Genomic DNA, 16,203 nt, shown 5'->3' with positions numbered 1-16,203 from the left:
CGCCCATATTACTGTGCGGGCCCAGCTGCAGCCGCAGGGGCACCCTCCGAGACGCTCCGAGTGGTGTAGGAGGCGATAGGGCAGCGGCCAACCTCTAACGCCTCTAGTCAAAGACCTTGCCTTACACACTGGCGCGCGGATGTTTATTTTATGCATTTCCATCCTCCATCCGGCGGCCGATTTTGCTTTCGTTCCTCGCTCTCGCACTGCACCTGGGGCCCTCGTCGTGCCCAGGAACATTGGCCTCGTGTTACTCGATTTGCATAATAAACTTTGCGTAAGCACGGCGCAACTTTCGAGCTTAAAGGCGACACTTCTGCCACATAGCGAATCAGTGAGACGCTTCCGCCGGGATAATATGGGGTGGCTAATGTTGTGAACGTCGGCGAGCAGGGGACAATATTCCGGCCTCTAGTCGGCCTGCGCATTGTTGTGACTCGGGTTGGAGTTTCTCTCGATCGAATTTCTCCAGTCCGCGGCGTGAATAGTCTGTTAATTACAAGCGTCTGTAGTGATAATCGCCGAATTAATTACATACAATCATTAGGTGTTCCCGGCACCACCCCACCGTCGCCGCGATCCTGGGTCACGCCGGGCGAATCGCGTGTCCCTTTCTCCCTCTTTCTCTCTCTCTCTCACTGACTAAACGCCATCACTCGCCATCGTTTTGTAGCATAGCCCTGCGGATCGCCTCTCATGAAGCCCCGCGTCGTGTGGTCATTGCACCTTTCGATTGGGATGTCTCCGAACTAAATTGGCATGGGAAAAAGTGGTGGCGGGAGCCAAGTGAAAGAGAAATCGAACCCTATGGTCAACTATGCGACGGGGGAGATATGTGTACCGTCAGCGGGACACACGATCACGAACGAAACAGCTGACGAACAACTGTTGGATCGAGAGCACTGCACTCACACGTCAATCACTTGGGCGGAAAGGGGAAGTGTCTTATCGGCTAGTCGATCGGCCACTACGCAACTAGTACTGGTGTCTGTCGTCCGTCCGGTTACGGCTACTCTTCCCGCAGCTGGCAACTAACTGCGCGGTTGCTTTTGTCGTTAGATGGACACATGAGCTGGAAAGTGTCGGATCTAAGTTTGTGGTCAAAGTTGGATTTATTCATCAACACTCTAATCTCCATCATCAAGAGCCACACAATTATTCCAGGTTTGCTATAACATTTTAGGCTTGTTCCATTGGTTTGATTGACTTGTGACAAGGCGGTGCGTTGTCTAGAAGAATCCATACTTTTTTTCTTTGCCATTTACGATCATTTCTTTGCAATTCCAGCAATCAAATGCTCCAATTAATGCTATATAATATTCACTGTTGATGGTATTTCCCTTCTCAAGGTAGAAGATGAATATTGCATCAAGGACATCGCAAAATAATGAGAACTTAACCTTTCTAGCCGATTGTTGAGCTTTCGGTGGCTTTGGACGAGGTTCATCAGTTGCTTTCCACTCAAATGACGATCGTTTTGATTCCAGTGTGAAGTGATGGATTTATGTTTCCATCGACGCAAAAATTCCGATTTGTTACGTTTAAACATGGCCAAACATTGGTCAGAAATCATCTACACGTTCTTGGTAAAGTCACTTTGAACAGAGTCTTTGTAAAGCTCTTAGTAAAATGTTCATGCAATATAAAGCCAACACGTTCTTTTGATATCGTTAGAATGTCAGCTAACTTTTAACTTTTTTAACACGCAGCTTAACTTTTCGATTATTCAAAACGATGTTGATGATTGTCTTTATGTTTTCTGGTGTTACCTCTGCTGTTTTTATGTTTCTTATGGTCATTTTAACATCGCCACTGCCACGTTTGAAGTCAGCAAACCAACGTTTTGTTGTTGTTTCTGAAGGGCCAGAGTCCTTATAATACTTTTCTCAGCCATTGCTTTGCTTGAACAGTTTTTTCCCATAAGACGCAACGTGAGATTAAAGCACGAAATTAGTTTTAGTTTCATTAGTTTGAAAATATCGAAAGTAGCTTCACTATTATCCCAGCAACTCCACAAACTTATGAGTATCATGAAATTTTAACAGCTTTCTTTTGAAGGTTAGTAATACCATCAGTGAATGCCATCGCCAGCACCGTGTGTTAGGTTCGAGACTTTTCAGTCCATGTGTCGTTTTAATCAGACTGTAAAATCTTGTCACTGGGCTGCGTTGAATGACGCGAAGCACGGCGGGACTCGCTTTATAGTCACCCTAGACGGCCACACTGGTGTGCGGGATTGATGACTTGTTCGCCACGGATCCGTGTAGTGCCAGTGATCGAGCAACGTTTTCCGCCCCTTTCGCGGAAAAGTAAATAAAACGATCGGAAAATCATGCTCCACCAACGTGGCTTGCCGCGGGAGATGTTGCTCTGGTCAGCCAGCCCTCAAAAGAATGCCGCCAAGTGATCGCGCCACCGTTAGGTGTCACGTCGGAAAGCGACCGACGAAACACTGGCCTACCTTAGCTCCCGGGGCCGGATTGACGGACAAAGGCTTTCTCTCGGCTTCGGCCGTGTCCAGTGCTCCAATCCGTTTGAATTCGGTTTCGGACTGTGGAAGCAGCCATTGATTTTGGTCTGCGACGATGCGGCGCAACCTCGCGGAAGGGATCTCGATGACAGCCATGTGTACCAGGAGTCCCCCGCTCTCCGCCTGCCGCAAGTGTTTGGGATCATTGTAGATCAGAGCGGCGCTTTGGGGTGGAGATTATGCAATGGACATTCATACCTGGGACCGGGCACTCTCCACTCTCCGGTTTAGGCTCGTTACCAGTCGGACAGGGGAGCGTGGTATTTTAAAACCTCCGGGGCCCGCACGGTACCTTAGCATAGCTGGCTCGCTAGAGGTGGCCATTGACAGACAGGAACATAGCACACCGCACCGCGCAAGGAGGAGCGCGCAATCAAAGGAAGATTTATTATTCATGAAAAGCCATTCGAATTTTCCGGTCCGGGCGCACGCTAGTTGGCGAGGTGAAATGCATGGCGGTGGTGGGCCGACAACAACCGTATGTACCGTATGCAAGTCGGCGGGGCCTTCCCGAAACGGCGTCCGTTTCACATAATGATGGTTTGTTTAACGGAAATTGAACCAACTGTACTTGGCTGAGTACGCCACCATGGCCGGCTGGCCGTCACGTTCGGTCCCCCCGATAGGCATTGGGCTGATCCAAATTGCGCCTGCCACCTAATTTTAGATCCAATCCGGCCCATGCTGTTTGGTGGATGAGTTATGTAGGGCCGCCACGAGTGAAAGTGGGGCCAAAGTTTTGCCCCACCGAGAGAGTTGGGTAATCCCAGTTGTGTCCCATCCAACGATGTCTCGATTATTCTTAATTTAATCGACAAAAAATCGTCGAATCAGTTTCTTCGTCGAGGTCCTGCTGCGTGCACTGGTCATCCGAAAACTTGTTAACCAACCATTCTGAGGGTTCGGGTTTGGGTTCGGACCGGGCGCTCAATCTATTTCGGGGATTTGTTTACCAATTCCTATGGCCGCCCCTTAATCGAAGATCCAGCAATTACTATCGCTAATCGCTGATCATGTAAACATGGAGCGACTTTTCTTTTGCTGCTCTCGCACATCGCAATCTGGCCGATCCGATTTGGGATCGCATTTTTCGATCCAGACAACTCACGATTTCTTGATATGACCCGCAAAGGCGCGCGTTGTTTGTTAAGTGTGACGGCGAAACACTTTCACCCACAGGACGGGCGGGTGGCGGGGTCGTGTGCAATGTTTAGGCATCGCAAAACATTCACATTATCTTTTAGGAGGCATTGGCTGTGCGATAATGCAAATTCGTGCATAAAGTCAACTGGGAGTGGATGGTTTCGTTCAAATAATCGACGTGCTTTATTTAAAAATGACCGTTCCGAAATTGCCAAAAGCGTTGTGTAACTCTGGGCGCGTGATCACAGGCAATAAGGAAAGCAAAAACATCAGGTTCAGGTTGAACACAGAAAAACACGCTAAATTAATGCAAACCACCACAACAACATTCGGCTCACAATAAAACGGAAGAAATGGATCAATTAATAGAGGAAGGTTTATGCTTTTTTATGAACTCATTTCGAAAGCATATCCAATGGGGAAGTGGCCGGTCGGTTTTCGATTAGCTTTTTAGACGCGTCGCCGGTGCGGACCATTTGTTTTTATTGATTTAGATCGCTCTCGCTTTTCGGTTACTACACTCTCTTGGGACATGTGAACATAATTTTGAATGAAAACTCGTCAAACCATTTTGATTGTCGTATCGTCGATTGGATTCAGTTTTTTATGGCGCTTTGGTTCGCTTTGTTACGAAATAGTTTATCACACCATAAATTGTGGGGTTTTCAGATATTGTTTCTGCCTTCGTCAAATATGATGTAGCCTATCGAAGGTGCATTTTTAGCACAAAACCCTATTTATTGGCTCATTACAGTGAATATAAAGCATCAGGTTGGGGAAAAAGGAATCCTATGCTTTCTCGGTAGATGGCTCGGATGGCTGATCGATATCTTGTGAAAGTATCGGTCAATCACTTGCAAGTTTATGCGCGTTATCAAGTTGACATTTCACATTAAAACGAAACTTTTGCTTACTTTGAAAAGTAAAAATCAGTTGACATTGTGTAATAGCTGAACACGCGCTATTTTGGTTTCGTCGATTCCGTTCTGCCGTTTTTGGTGTTAAAGAAGAGAAAATGTCGAAAAATCGCAGGAGTAATCGAAGTTGATGGGCACATTAACAGTCGTAGCTAAAGGAGCTTGAGATCGACCATGAAACAGTTCAAAAGAAGCTCGATGTCTGAGTGCCACATAAATTAACATGATGGATCGAATTTCCATCTGCCAAGATTTGGCCCAACGGAATTAAATCGACCCATTTCTTAACCGCGGATGGTGACTGGATCACATACGACAATACTGTGCAAAAACGATCCGGCCAGCAAGGTTCCACTGTGTATTTGGTGGGTCTTGCAAGGAACCGTTTATTATGAGTTGCTTCCGTAGGGCCAAACACTAAATTCAGATCTCTACTGGCAAGAGCTGGACCGTTTGAGGCTATCGATCGACCAGAAACGGCCAGAATTGACCAACAGAAACCACGGGAGCTTAACGCCATATAATCCGGACCTGACATCAAGCGATCACCACCTTTTTCTGGCATTGCCAAACTTCATGAGTGATAAGAAATTGGGATCTAGAGAACTGAAAATCGATCACTAAAGTTTTTTGCCAATAAGGACCAAGACTCCTATGAGGGAGATGCATTAGTTACCGAATATATGTTGACAGGAATTCTGTTGCCTAAACGCGCATCGCAAAAGACCGATCGGACAAAGATTGCCAGCTCTGGGTGTTTATGCTGCATGCTGTAAACGTGCTTTGCAGCTGCGCACCCGAAGGGATTGTTATCCAATTGTAACTGGCTCACCGGCTGGCCGGCTCTGGCGCCTGTATATGGGTCCGCCTTCCTACGGCCGTCGGAGCCACGGACAAGTGTTAAATTGATTTTCCATTCAAGACAACGGCGGCGCGCGCGCGCTGCGTTAGCGTTGTACCTCCGTCGTCTTATGCTCCTGTTACCTCTGAAGTGCCGACGGCATTACGGTAACATTGGTTTGTGTGTGAGCGGAACGAACGCTTGTGACTGGCAGCAGGAAAAACTCTCTTCCAACTGCCAACGGGGTGGCGGTCCACATCTTATCATGCTGGCCAAAAATGTGGCCCAAACGAATGGACGGAACGGAAAGTATGCTTCGCCCTGCGAGAGAGTGCGATTGGCGATCGCGAGACTGTTGCCAAAGGTAGCTACTACCTTTTTGGGGCCGATCACAACATCACGACTGCGCAGCTGTGTCCCCCTCGACAAAGTCGCGGTTCCAAGAATGGAAAATTGTAACCTCCCGCCGCCGAAGTGTGAAGTAAGTGCGCGCGCCTCGCGCGCAGGTGAACGGTTGATGATCGTTGCTGAAAGGTACTAATTTTCACACTGCGACGACGACGACGATTGTGTGTTGCGAGAGGTGTAGAATGCAATTATTTCACAAAACGTTGCACTCGCGGTTTGTTGGTGTGTGTGTTGTGAATTTTCGTGATTTAAGTTGGTGTGATCGATCGATCGAAGGGTTGCAGCAGCAATTGCGCCAACTTGCGGAACCGTTGTTACTTTTTAGCCCCCTGATTTGATTGTTGTATTGCAATCGAATTTTACGTGAAGACGCCCAACTAGCGGACGACAAAAGACACGACGCAGTCGAAGATAAATTTTTGTCGCCGCTACGAAGCGAAAGTGCTACAATAAAAGTCGGAAAACCAGAGTGCGGTGGTGAGACGTGAAAATCCTTGTCGGTTGTTTTGATTTGCCTCGTAAATGACCAATTCCGCGGGCCGACTTTGCTCGTCGACAACTTTCTCGACTTTCGGTGGTTTTTCTCGGCATCATAGTAGCTCACTCACGGGGCGGCTATTAACACTAGCGGAGCGGAGTTCGGGTGTCCCTCTGGTGGCCCACCCCGGGATGACCGAGTTGTGGGAGCGTTTGGTTAATTAATTTTTCATTTTTACTTTTCAAACGTTAGTGTCCGGCCGGGCGCTGGGCGGGCCGGATTGCAAGGCCACTCGCTCTCAGTAGTAGTGGACCTTGGCCAAAGTCGTCGGCATCGGGTTTTCCGTGCTGCACGCGACTCCGTTTTTGCAGCCCGGTTCACCGAAAAAAAAAAAAATGTTACTTTCAACAAATAATTTTAATTAGTGGCCGCCCCCCGACGGTTCGTGACTGACCGCGAGCGCGATGTTGCGTTTTTCTCTCCTCGAAGCTGCGCGTGAAACGATGTTTTCGTTTCGAACGAAAGAACGAAATCGAAAGCCCGGTGGGCTGGTTTTTCGTCGACACGTGAAAGTGACGATCGTTTGCATGCACTACGAGATGCCGCCTTTCGGAACCGTTTTACCGTCTAAGAGTTCATATGTTCACATTAAACGTAGCTGGCCGACGTTAACGGTAGATATGTTTTGGAAGCAGCGGCAACAGCAGCTTCCGAAGAAGATAATGATCGGTCTGGCCTAGTCGCGTGAACCAACATCTGTCCGATCCGCTTTTCTTTCGCCCGCCAACTGTGTTGCGGGCCATTTCACGATGGCGCCAGGCGAAGAAAAATTATAACTCTATCTGGAACACATCCGCTCAGAGTGTAATAATTGACCAATCGCGGACCACCACACGGTATAAATATGGATGAACCTATCTTCTTTCTGCCATTGAAAATGTGTGCCCAAAATATATGCGCCTGGAACCGTTTTGAAGCTTGATGCTTGGCCGGCGCAGCGTTTGGTGTGCCATTCGGTGCCACTCTCTCCACATTTGGGGTGTCAAATGAGTGTGTTGATTTATCAACCAACAGTCTCTGGCGATAAAACAAACGGATCTTTTTTGGCGGAAAGACTACCGGACCAGAAACACCCCCAAAAACAGTATCTGGTCCGCCCGTGAGCCGCCACAAGTTCCACTCCGTTTCTTGTATTATTTTAATTTCATTATCTTTTGCGGCGGCGGTGGTCTCATGTTTCCAATGCTGCGAATCGCATCGGAGTGAAAAAAATAGGCATCAATTAGCGGAAACGTTCGGCTGCTGGATCGAATCGCACACTCCAGAGAAGGCATTACATAATGTGGCGGTGGCCACCCGAATCGCCAGTGTGGGCATTGTATTTTTCAAACACAACATAATGATAGCGGCATAATTTTATGAAACAACTCCACCGAGAGTCATATTAAAGTCCACGTAATAGGGCGTTATTCTCGCCGCGTAAATCGGTATGTAATTCTTTAATTTATACGAAGAAACATTACACATCTTACCGCATCCATGTTTGGGTGGTGAAATTGGGCTGGCCCACCATTTCAGTGGGCCTCGGTTACGTTGCTCCTTTGGGCTCGGGTCTAGGGTCGAAACGCTCACAAAACCAAACGCACATCTCGCGGGCGCTCGTTGCTAAAAGTGCAAATCTTTAACCTCCGCCATGTGCCTTATTCAGAAATCCGCAAATGTCCGTCCGTGTAAAGTGTCGTTAGAGAGAAGAAACTATCCGGTGAACCGGTAACTAGTGACGATTCGAGTGCGCCGTCCAGCAATTTCTGGCGGCATTCCCTGCCCGCCCAGGGTGAATAATGACCGTTCGCTGCCGCCGGCCCAATGAATTGGCAGCGACTTAGTGATAAACTTTCACCGCTCAAAATGATGACCACCACCAAGAAGGTCGACTACCTGTCGACCACTCCGACCTCGGCCACGACACCGTCGTCCACCAGCCAGCCGGACAGTCTCGATCTGGACTACGACATGTGGCAGGGCCAGTTCGAGTTCGTCGGCGGCCCGGCACCGCAGCCGTCGGCCATCGGCAAACAGTCACGCACCTCTAGTCTGGAAGATTTGCGCCTAAACGGGTACATCCCGCCCGATCAGCCGGTGCTGATCGACGAGGAAACGTTCCTCAGCCTGCACCCGCACGACTTCCCGTCGTCCGGGCCGCAGTCGGGCTTTTTCCTAGACGAACCCGGCGAAGGGCAACCGCAGCTCAACAACAACCCCTGCATCGGCACCACGGCGCAGAGCAACATACTCAACATCAAGCTGCTCAACAACAAAACGAACAACCTCATCAGCTCGGTCATTATCGAGGAAAAGAACGCCAAAAATAATCTGATCAACAGCAACCTGAAGCTGATCAACGACAACCCGGAGCTGGGCAACAAGTACATCCTGAAGGCCAGCCACAACGGGAGCAGCAAAATGAACGATCTAATCAAAACAGACCTATGTGATAATCTAAACGAGCAAGTAAGTAGATCCGTCGGCGACGCGCAATTTCCAGGGTCCAAAAGTCCTTCGCTGACCCCACTACTGGGGGACCACAGTATTTTTGGCCTACTTAGTGCGCACGTTTTTTGCACACGTCTATTTCGGACGTGGTTTTAGGAGACTCAGTTCATCGACATCTCGCCCACAATGATTCATCACTTGACTCTCGCTTGACCGCGCCCCACTCTCGTCATTGAGCATTCTAGATTTTGCTCCTACGGCTAGAGGCTGTTAATAAGCGTCAATTCTTTTTGCCCTCAATTGCAGCTCGAAATACTACAACGGCAAGTCACCAATCTGGCGGACACGCAGAGCAATGTCGACGATCGTACGAGTAGAACCAAAACGGAATATGCTGTCCTGCAGGCCCGCTATCACATGCTGGAGGAGCAGCTGAGAGAGGTAAGGGGTTTTGGGGGTTGGTGCGAAGCGAAAATTACGCCGTCTTTCGCGACGCCCCAAAAATAGATAAAAGTCGCCCGCCGATGTATTTGAGATCGGACTGTCGTCATTGGACAATGATCCAATTTCCAAATTTACTATATTTCCTACCTCAGCGTGAAGATGGCAGCATTATTAAATGAAAGTTAGTGAATTCGGTTGTGAATTTATGTTGAAAATGAAGTTACTAGGAGCTAGCGCTGGTGCGTAAGACGTATGGTCAAGCAGTTCAACGTGATGACAACGCGCGAACAGCTTTCTCATGTCTTTCAATGTGGACTTTAAATGTGAGAAACTGGCTTTTCTTACATGTTCATAACCTCTGCTATCTCCCACACTTAATTCGGTGGTTCTCTAGCATCGTTCGGTGAACTTTGGCGAGGTTGTCGCCAGGTCTAGTTGCAGTTTTCGGACGTCCCGATCTCCGACGATCACGTTTAAATTTAGTCAGCTTAAATTTCACAGTGATAAATAATGGTACAAAAGTCCCCATGCACAGAATTCAACTCCATTTAGTCAATTTTAAACGAAGTTGTTGAGTATCGGTCACAAGATTGACAACCATAGTCACTAGGTGGAAATGAGCTTCAATAGTTTGGACACCCTGTATATTAGCCCATCCACGTAATCAACACGCTTGTCTGCGTTGTTGGTCAACGGTTCGCTTTGAAGCCAATTAAAAATCATGGTTCCACCGAACCGAAGGTGTTCCATAAAATCGTGTTTAAAGATTTAGAGATGGCTGAAGTTTCGGAGGGGATTCGAGTTTCATCAAGTTGGCGGATCAGTCCATTTGGAAACCCTCCGCCGGGGGGGGTCTGTGTTGATTGAGTCTTCGAAAGCCGATATTTAAAACAAATTGCACCCCGGATATTGCGTAAATTGTTTAACATAATTTAGATTTGATCGATGTGCAAATGTTCGATTTCAATTTCTACCAACCTTGTTTCGTGTTTAGAAGGTGCAATCTACTAACGCGTAACTCTCCGTGGTCGTATGAGTGCCGCGACGGCAATGTAATTACCAGCGAACGTAGCATGAATATCTAATATCTGTTTGCTGTAATCGTACAACGCAAAGTTCAACGACTTTGCCGCACAACAATCGTTTTACAAAAAAAAAAACCCTCTATACCCTTTGATGAGGAGGTGAGCAGTGATTATTTGAATATTATGATCCGCGCACGCACCTCGCTTATGGCGGGAATAATTTCATTGTCAACCGGCGACCCATCGGCGCGACCATTTTTGTCGCATGAATAATCACAGACCGGGACCGGAAACGGATGGCCCCCGTGTTCTGTGCCACCCGGCGCAGGGAAGAGTGGGTCCCCCTGGTACGAACGAATGACTAAACGGCTTGTTTATTTTGTTTCTCCACACACAGACTGAACTACGGGCCGAAGAACGGCTAACGCAGGAACAGAAGCGCCACCGGGAGCTGCTGGCGCGTGTCGAGCGGGAGGCCAAGCTGCAGAATGAGAACTGCCAGATCCGGATACGAACGATGGAGGTGGAGATCACCAGCGTGCGGGAAGAGATCCAGCGATTGCGCTCCCAAAGCGACAAACAGGCGGCGGATCTGCACGCCACGGAGGAGAAGCTGGAGAAAACGCGTGACTCCCTGATGACCGCACAGCAGGACCTGGCCGAAGCGAAGGCGGAAGAGAAGAAGTGAGTACACACGCGCAGGACACTCTGCCGCCCGGTTTAACACGTGCTCATAACTATTTTTGTTGCTATTTTTCCGGTCCCGGCACTCCACAGACACCGAGCGGATAAGCAAGCGGCCGAAGAGCTGATGGTCGAGCTGGGCAAGGAGTGTGAACGTTTGCGAACGGAGCGTGGGCCAGCACTGCCCACGACGTCGCCCGAATCGTTGCGGCTCGAGGAGCTGCACCAGGAGATGGACGAGTTGCGCCAGAAGAACAAAAGTCTCGAAGAGTCCAACGAGGAGCTGCAGGCCATGATGCTGACGCGCAGTATCGAGGAAGGGCGCAATCTGCTGAACGGCCCCAGCAACAGCCTTGCCCAGGAGCTGGAAGCGATGAGCCAGAATCAGGTACTAGGGCGGCGGAAACACACGCGGTTGCTTTTCAGCGCTCAGGGCTCTCAGGGCTTCCGGTATTTCGTTATCGTTTCTCTCACGACCGACCGACCCTCCTGACCCTCCCGATACAACTCGTTCTCTGTCGAGTCCATATCACACCAACACGGTTCATCCGTTATCAGGCAGTTTTATGTCCACCCCGACGCCGCTACCTTGTCGCGCGACCATCAACGCGTTGATCGATGTTTACGGTGGGCGGCGGTGTATGTTGTGCGTGTGTGGTGATTAGTGTTGTTATTTGTTTCACTTTCGTTGTGTTACACGCTTCTCTGTATCTTCTTCTGTCTTCTTATTTCGCTCCTTTCCATCCACAGGATTCCGTTGATTCGTCCACTTTAGCGTCATTAACACAGGTTAGTTTGACGATCACACACGACGCTCGCGTCCTCTTTGCACACACTTCTAACCCTCTTTTCTATACACCTTGGTTTCTTTGGTGTGTGTGTGTGTGTTTGGTGGCTAAATGGTGGATTTAACACTTCTAGTTTGCCGTTTTCTGGTTGAAACTAACCTCTTTCGTGAAGTTGCTAACCAACAACCTGCGCCCTGCGCTGCTCGTAGCTCTTTCTATTTCTATTTAACAATGCCGCTTTCTTCTATGCAACTGTTTGAACTGTTCCTTAATCTTTCGATTGGGTTCTGTGTAACTGAACCTTTTCGATCCGTGCTAGGCGTGTTCGTTAATGAACGCACTTTGAATGTGTTTTTGTAAATAATTTTTTTACAAATCTTTCTCCGACAAGTTTCGAAACATTTTTGAACTGTGTACGGTTTTGGTGCTCTTATTTTGCTGTCTTCTCTCTTGCTTGCTGTCATAAAACATACAACACGCGGGCTTTGTTCGAGTGTTTGTTCAATAATTAAAATACTTTTCGTCTTCTAACGTGTTGTTCTTCCAAAAAGCCTTTTTCTCAACTATTTCTTCTTTCTATATCGTTCTATATACTCTAAGGGATTCATTACGACCTCTTTGTTGCGTTTTTTGTTTCTTACATCCCTTTAATCTTTGTTCGCTTCGGTTCGGCTGATATTTTCATCGATGTGGTGTGATTCCAATATTATCGGCCTGTTAATAACTTAAGTTTCTTAATTTTAATGCATCTCGCAAGTGCTGTAAAATCGCTTCCCCACCCCGCACACACAACGCATTGTGATGACCCCGTTTTCTCGTATTCCAGCTTCAGGTGGCGTTCCAGGAAAAGGAGGACGAAAACCGACGACTCAAGCACTACATCGACACCATGCTGCTGAACGTGGTCGAGAACTATCCCCAGCTGCTGGAAGTGAAAGCGGTGTGAATCCGGAGTCGGCGGCCAGAGAGCGGCGTTTCAACGCCGCGTTTAGCAACTTTTTAAGACCCTACGATTCGCGTTACTCATACTCCCTAGGGCTCACTCGCGCACGTGTTTAAGGTCCTGGCGCTCGCTCCCCGGTGTGTTATTACTACAGGGCAAAACAGTACGACAGTCGGACAGCGGATATAAAATTGCCACCCGGCCCGGGGAGCCCAGCGGCCATGATAAGATGTGTAACGTACGTAATGTGGACGACAGTAAGCAATATTCGTAAATTTATATTTTACATAATAATAATTTAAGTACTCGTGTCTCGTGTAAACAAAGGAAGGGCGGCCGAGTTTTTCGTAAAGAAACGTGTAGGGTACTGTTACGAATCAGGCGCGCGCGGTTAACGGAACTGCAAAAGCTACAACGATCACAGGGGTGTGAGCGCAGATCGCGCGATGCCTTCGCCTTTCACAAAACAAACCTGAACCACCATACGGGCGCGCATACTAGCAGCACTTACTTGAACCGTGATAACCCCAACAGATAGCCTTCTACTATTACATTTGACCATAAATGTTTGTTTTGTTTTAACTTAACGTTGACGCGCTCGGTTGTTACACAGATTGCAGAGGGAAAAGAACAGGGAAACTGAACAGGTCGGAATAGAACGGCGGTGCGTATGTGTGCTTGGGCATGAATTGAAGCTACCACCCGATTGACGAGATCCTAAGTTAATTCCAGTGTCCAGACACTTCACAGCATCGCTTCCGGTCTGGCCTCTAGTTTGGAAATGCTTCATTTTCGATCGTTCGTCGTTGTGCGTCAAACTCTACTATAAATTAAGACCTAGCCAATTTTAGAGGCATCCGCTAGAAGAAAAGAGGTATAAACTCGTTTAAAGAAGGATATTTCTTGTTGATTATGAATGGATAAGGTTTTTGATAAAAATTCTTTTGAACCACAATCAAAATCGAAGAGAAGATGTTCGTGAGGAACAACTTTATCACCAATTTCGCGTTGCGTCGTTACAGAAACCTTCACATTGTTTGGAAGTTTGTATTTACAAAGGTTTGCCCGACAGTTTCTCTGTAGAGTCGTGTAAAAATTGTGCGAAAAACTCGATTCCTCGTCTAAAGGATGGACAGATGGACAGTAAAGCAGCAAATCAATGTGATGCGTGTGTGTAACGGGTGATTGTTTCCCCTCAATGTCGTTGGTGCAACACGGGATCATACCATTTTAAACGCATGGATGCCAAAATAGCGTTCTACTAAAAAACCCAACTGTATTACAAACGTAGAAATGGAAAATAAACTCTACTTACAACATAACGCTGCGCCGTTCGACCACCGAATCCGAACTCGAGCCCCGAAGGGAGCCTCCACCCAAAATCGTTACCGGAATACGTCATCGAGTCACGATAAAAGGCTGTCTGATAAGTGGATACATGCCCTAAGCACACGGCGATCACTCACGGATTCCCTTCACACACCTCTAATCGCAACGCCAACAACTCATTCATCATACGATTTCCGTCGACAAATCAATGCACAACTGCAAGGCCCTCGATGACCACGGCTCGAGTGTGGGTTAGTTTTAAACATTCCCCCATCGTGATGAGACTCCACGTTTGGGGTACGTTCGTGTTGTGCGTGACCTACTGTGCGCTGCGCTGCTCTGCAGTGGAGTCGCGAATGGCCGAAGGGACGGACGTAGAGAAGGCCAGCGATGTTCCGTATCAGGCGTCGATTCGATTACTGGAGAACGATCGCCACCTGGCGAGCGGTGCCATTCTGAACGTTCGCTTCGTCGTCACGCAGGCATCATTCATCTGGAAACTCCGCGGCCAGTACCCGGGGCAAACGCTTCAGGCACTGGCACGGATACGGTTCGGACAGGTGAACCTCCAATCAGCTGCCAACGATCAATTTCAGGCGATCCAATCGTACGCCTTGCACCCGGAATTTAACTTCACCGAAGCAAACCACGATCTGGCGGTGTTGAAGACGCTCGGTTTGATAGAGTTCAACGAGGCCGTTCAACCGATTTCCCTCCTCCGGGGACCAATTCTGGCCAACGTTGCCGTCCGTTACACCGATTGGGGCTCGGATAAGGTCGCGTCGATCGAACGCTCACGAGAGTAAGGACAAAATGCTCATTTTATTCTTTCACGGCAGGACTTTGCGACACCGGACGACTACAAACCGAAGCTTCAGCAAATGGACGCCATCGCGCTGTCGAACGCGGAGTGCCGTGAGCTGCTGGGAACGCTGAGCAATCTCGGCAGCATTCTGTATGATTCCCGCGTTTGTATCTACTCCAACGAGACGGCGAGCGTGTGCACGGTAGGTGCAACCTCAAGTGGTGAAGTGTTTTATCGTTCTAAGCTTCCGTTTTTTCTTTGCTATCACCCTCCTGCAGGGAAACGCTGGCGGACCGCTGGTGATGTTTGAGAATGGCCAACCACGGCTCGTCGCGGTGATGAACTTCGCCTACGGTGCGTGTGATCCGGCGTACCCGGCGGGCTTCGAGCGGTTGTGGAACCACAATCGGTGGCTCGTAGAAACGGCCACGATCGATTACAAGTATGCGAACTTTGGCAAAATGTGCTCGATAGTGCGCAATGTGGCCGCACAAATGTTAGCGAATAAACAGAGAGCCGTACGCGAGAGAAAGGCGGCCAGAGACTTTCTCCGCAAGTAACAATATCGGGCTTTTGAACGCCAAGAGATTTCCTTTTTATTCACTCAGCTCTCGTAACCTTACAATATTTTGTACTACAATTTTTACTTAACAAAAATCGAGCTAAAATTTGGCGTTTCGCAGCTTGCTTACTTTCCAGCACCGCCTTGGTTCTCGTTCAGATGCGAAAAGAAGTTTTCTAATTTAAGTTGTGTTTCATGGTCCGACTCCCGGGCGGGCTCGTGATCGTGATTCAGGACGATCGCATCTAAGCCGCCCGCTACATCGAGCTGCTCCAGCCGGGTTCGTTCGAAGAACAGTTTCATGTGGCGATCGACGTCGTTGTCGAACAGCTGATCAAGCTTAAACTCGGTCGCGTCCAACCGGTGCTGCATTTCGGCAAAGTTAGCCTCCAGCTTTAGATCGTCGGCCACGGAGTCCGTGTTGGTGGTGGTGAGCAGATCGCCGATCTCCTGCGACTTTTCTCCGATCTTGCACAGACTGCAGCGGTTCTGCTGTAGCTTGCGTCGGACGGCCTGCAACTCGAGGCGCTCCTTGCTAAACTCGATTTTCTCCTTCGCCAGCCGATCTTCTCGCTCCGATATTTCACGGAACTGACGTTGCACCAGTTGCATCTTGAGCTGAGCGTTCTGCTCCGCTTTGCGCACCCCCTGGTAAACGTTCTCGGCGTTCCGCTCCCTCAGTCGGGCTCGTTCGATCGCTGACTCTAGCTCGGCGCTTGTTTCGCGCAGTTGACTTTCCCGCGAGAGTAGCTCACGGCGTTTGGCTTCGAACTGACGCTGCAGTTGCAGGAAACGTTCTTTCTCCTTGTCCGC

The 16,203-nt window shown here is 48.7% G+C and overlaps 2 protein-coding genes across 3 annotated transcripts; both read left to right on the top strand.

The window, feature by feature from the left end:
* Positions 1-8,092: 8,092 nt before the first annotated feature.
* LOC128269277 (rab11 family-interacting protein 4B-like) lies at positions 8,093-13,080 on the top strand. Of its 2 annotated transcripts, XM_053006694.1 has the most exons (6): positions 8,093-8,828; positions 9,117-9,251; positions 10,677-10,963; positions 11,057-11,351; positions 11,714-11,752; positions 12,578-13,080. In XM_053006694.1, the coding sequence occupies exons 1-6, from the start codon at positions 8,184-8,186 to the stop codon at positions 12,695-12,697; spliced, it is 1,521 nt and encodes a 506-aa protein (XP_052862654.1). In that variant the 5' UTR covers positions 8,093-8,183; the 3' UTR covers positions 12,698-13,080. The 2 variants fall into 2 exon arrangements, with proteins under 2 accessions (XP_052862654.1, XP_052862655.1); XM_053006695.1 differs by lacking the exon at positions 11,714-11,752.
* Positions 13,081-14,379: 1,299 nt separating this feature from the next.
* On the top strand, positions 14,380-15,388 carry LOC128278812 (trypsin-1-like). Its single transcript, XM_053017539.1, has 3 exons — positions 14,380-14,799; positions 14,863-15,030; positions 15,107-15,388. Exons 1-3 carry the CDS (start codon positions 14,380-14,382, stop codon positions 15,386-15,388), a joined length of 870 nt encoding a protein of 289 aa, XP_052873499.1.
* The last annotated feature ends 815 nt before the right edge of the window (positions 15,389-16,203 follow it).

This window comes from Anopheles cruzii, chromosome 2 (assembly GCF_943734635.1).
Source record: "Anopheles cruzii chromosome 2, idAnoCruzAS_RS32_06, whole genome shotgun sequence".
NCBI classification, from domain to species: Eukaryota; Metazoa; Arthropoda; class Insecta; order Diptera; family Culicidae; genus Anopheles; species Anopheles cruzii.
This window is presented reverse-complemented; position numbering and strand designations above follow the sequence as displayed.

Coding starts and splice junctions, on each gene's coding strand:
- LOC128269277 (XM_053006694.1), top strand. CDS start 8,184: ATGAATTGGCAGCGACTTAGTGATAAACTTTCACCGCTCAAAATGATG. Junction 8,829..9,116: donor GTGATAATCTAAACGAGCAA/GTAAGTAGATCC, acceptor CCTCAATTGCAG/CTCGAAATACTACAACGGCA. Junction 11,352..11,713: donor AAGCGATGAGCCAGAATCAG/GTACTAGGGCGG, acceptor TTCCATCCACAG/GATTCCGTTGATTCGTCCAC.
- LOC128278812 (XM_053017539.1), top strand. CDS start 14,380: ATGGCCGAAGGGACGGACGTAGAGAAGGCCAGCGATGTTCCGTATCAG. Junction 14,800..14,862: donor CCGATTGGGGCTCGGATAAG/GTCGCGTCGATC, acceptor CTTTCACGGCAG/GACTTTGCGACACCGGACGA. Junction 15,031..15,106: donor AGACGGCGAGCGTGTGCACG/GTAGGTGCAACC, acceptor ACCCTCCTGCAG/GGAAACGCTGGCGGACCGCT.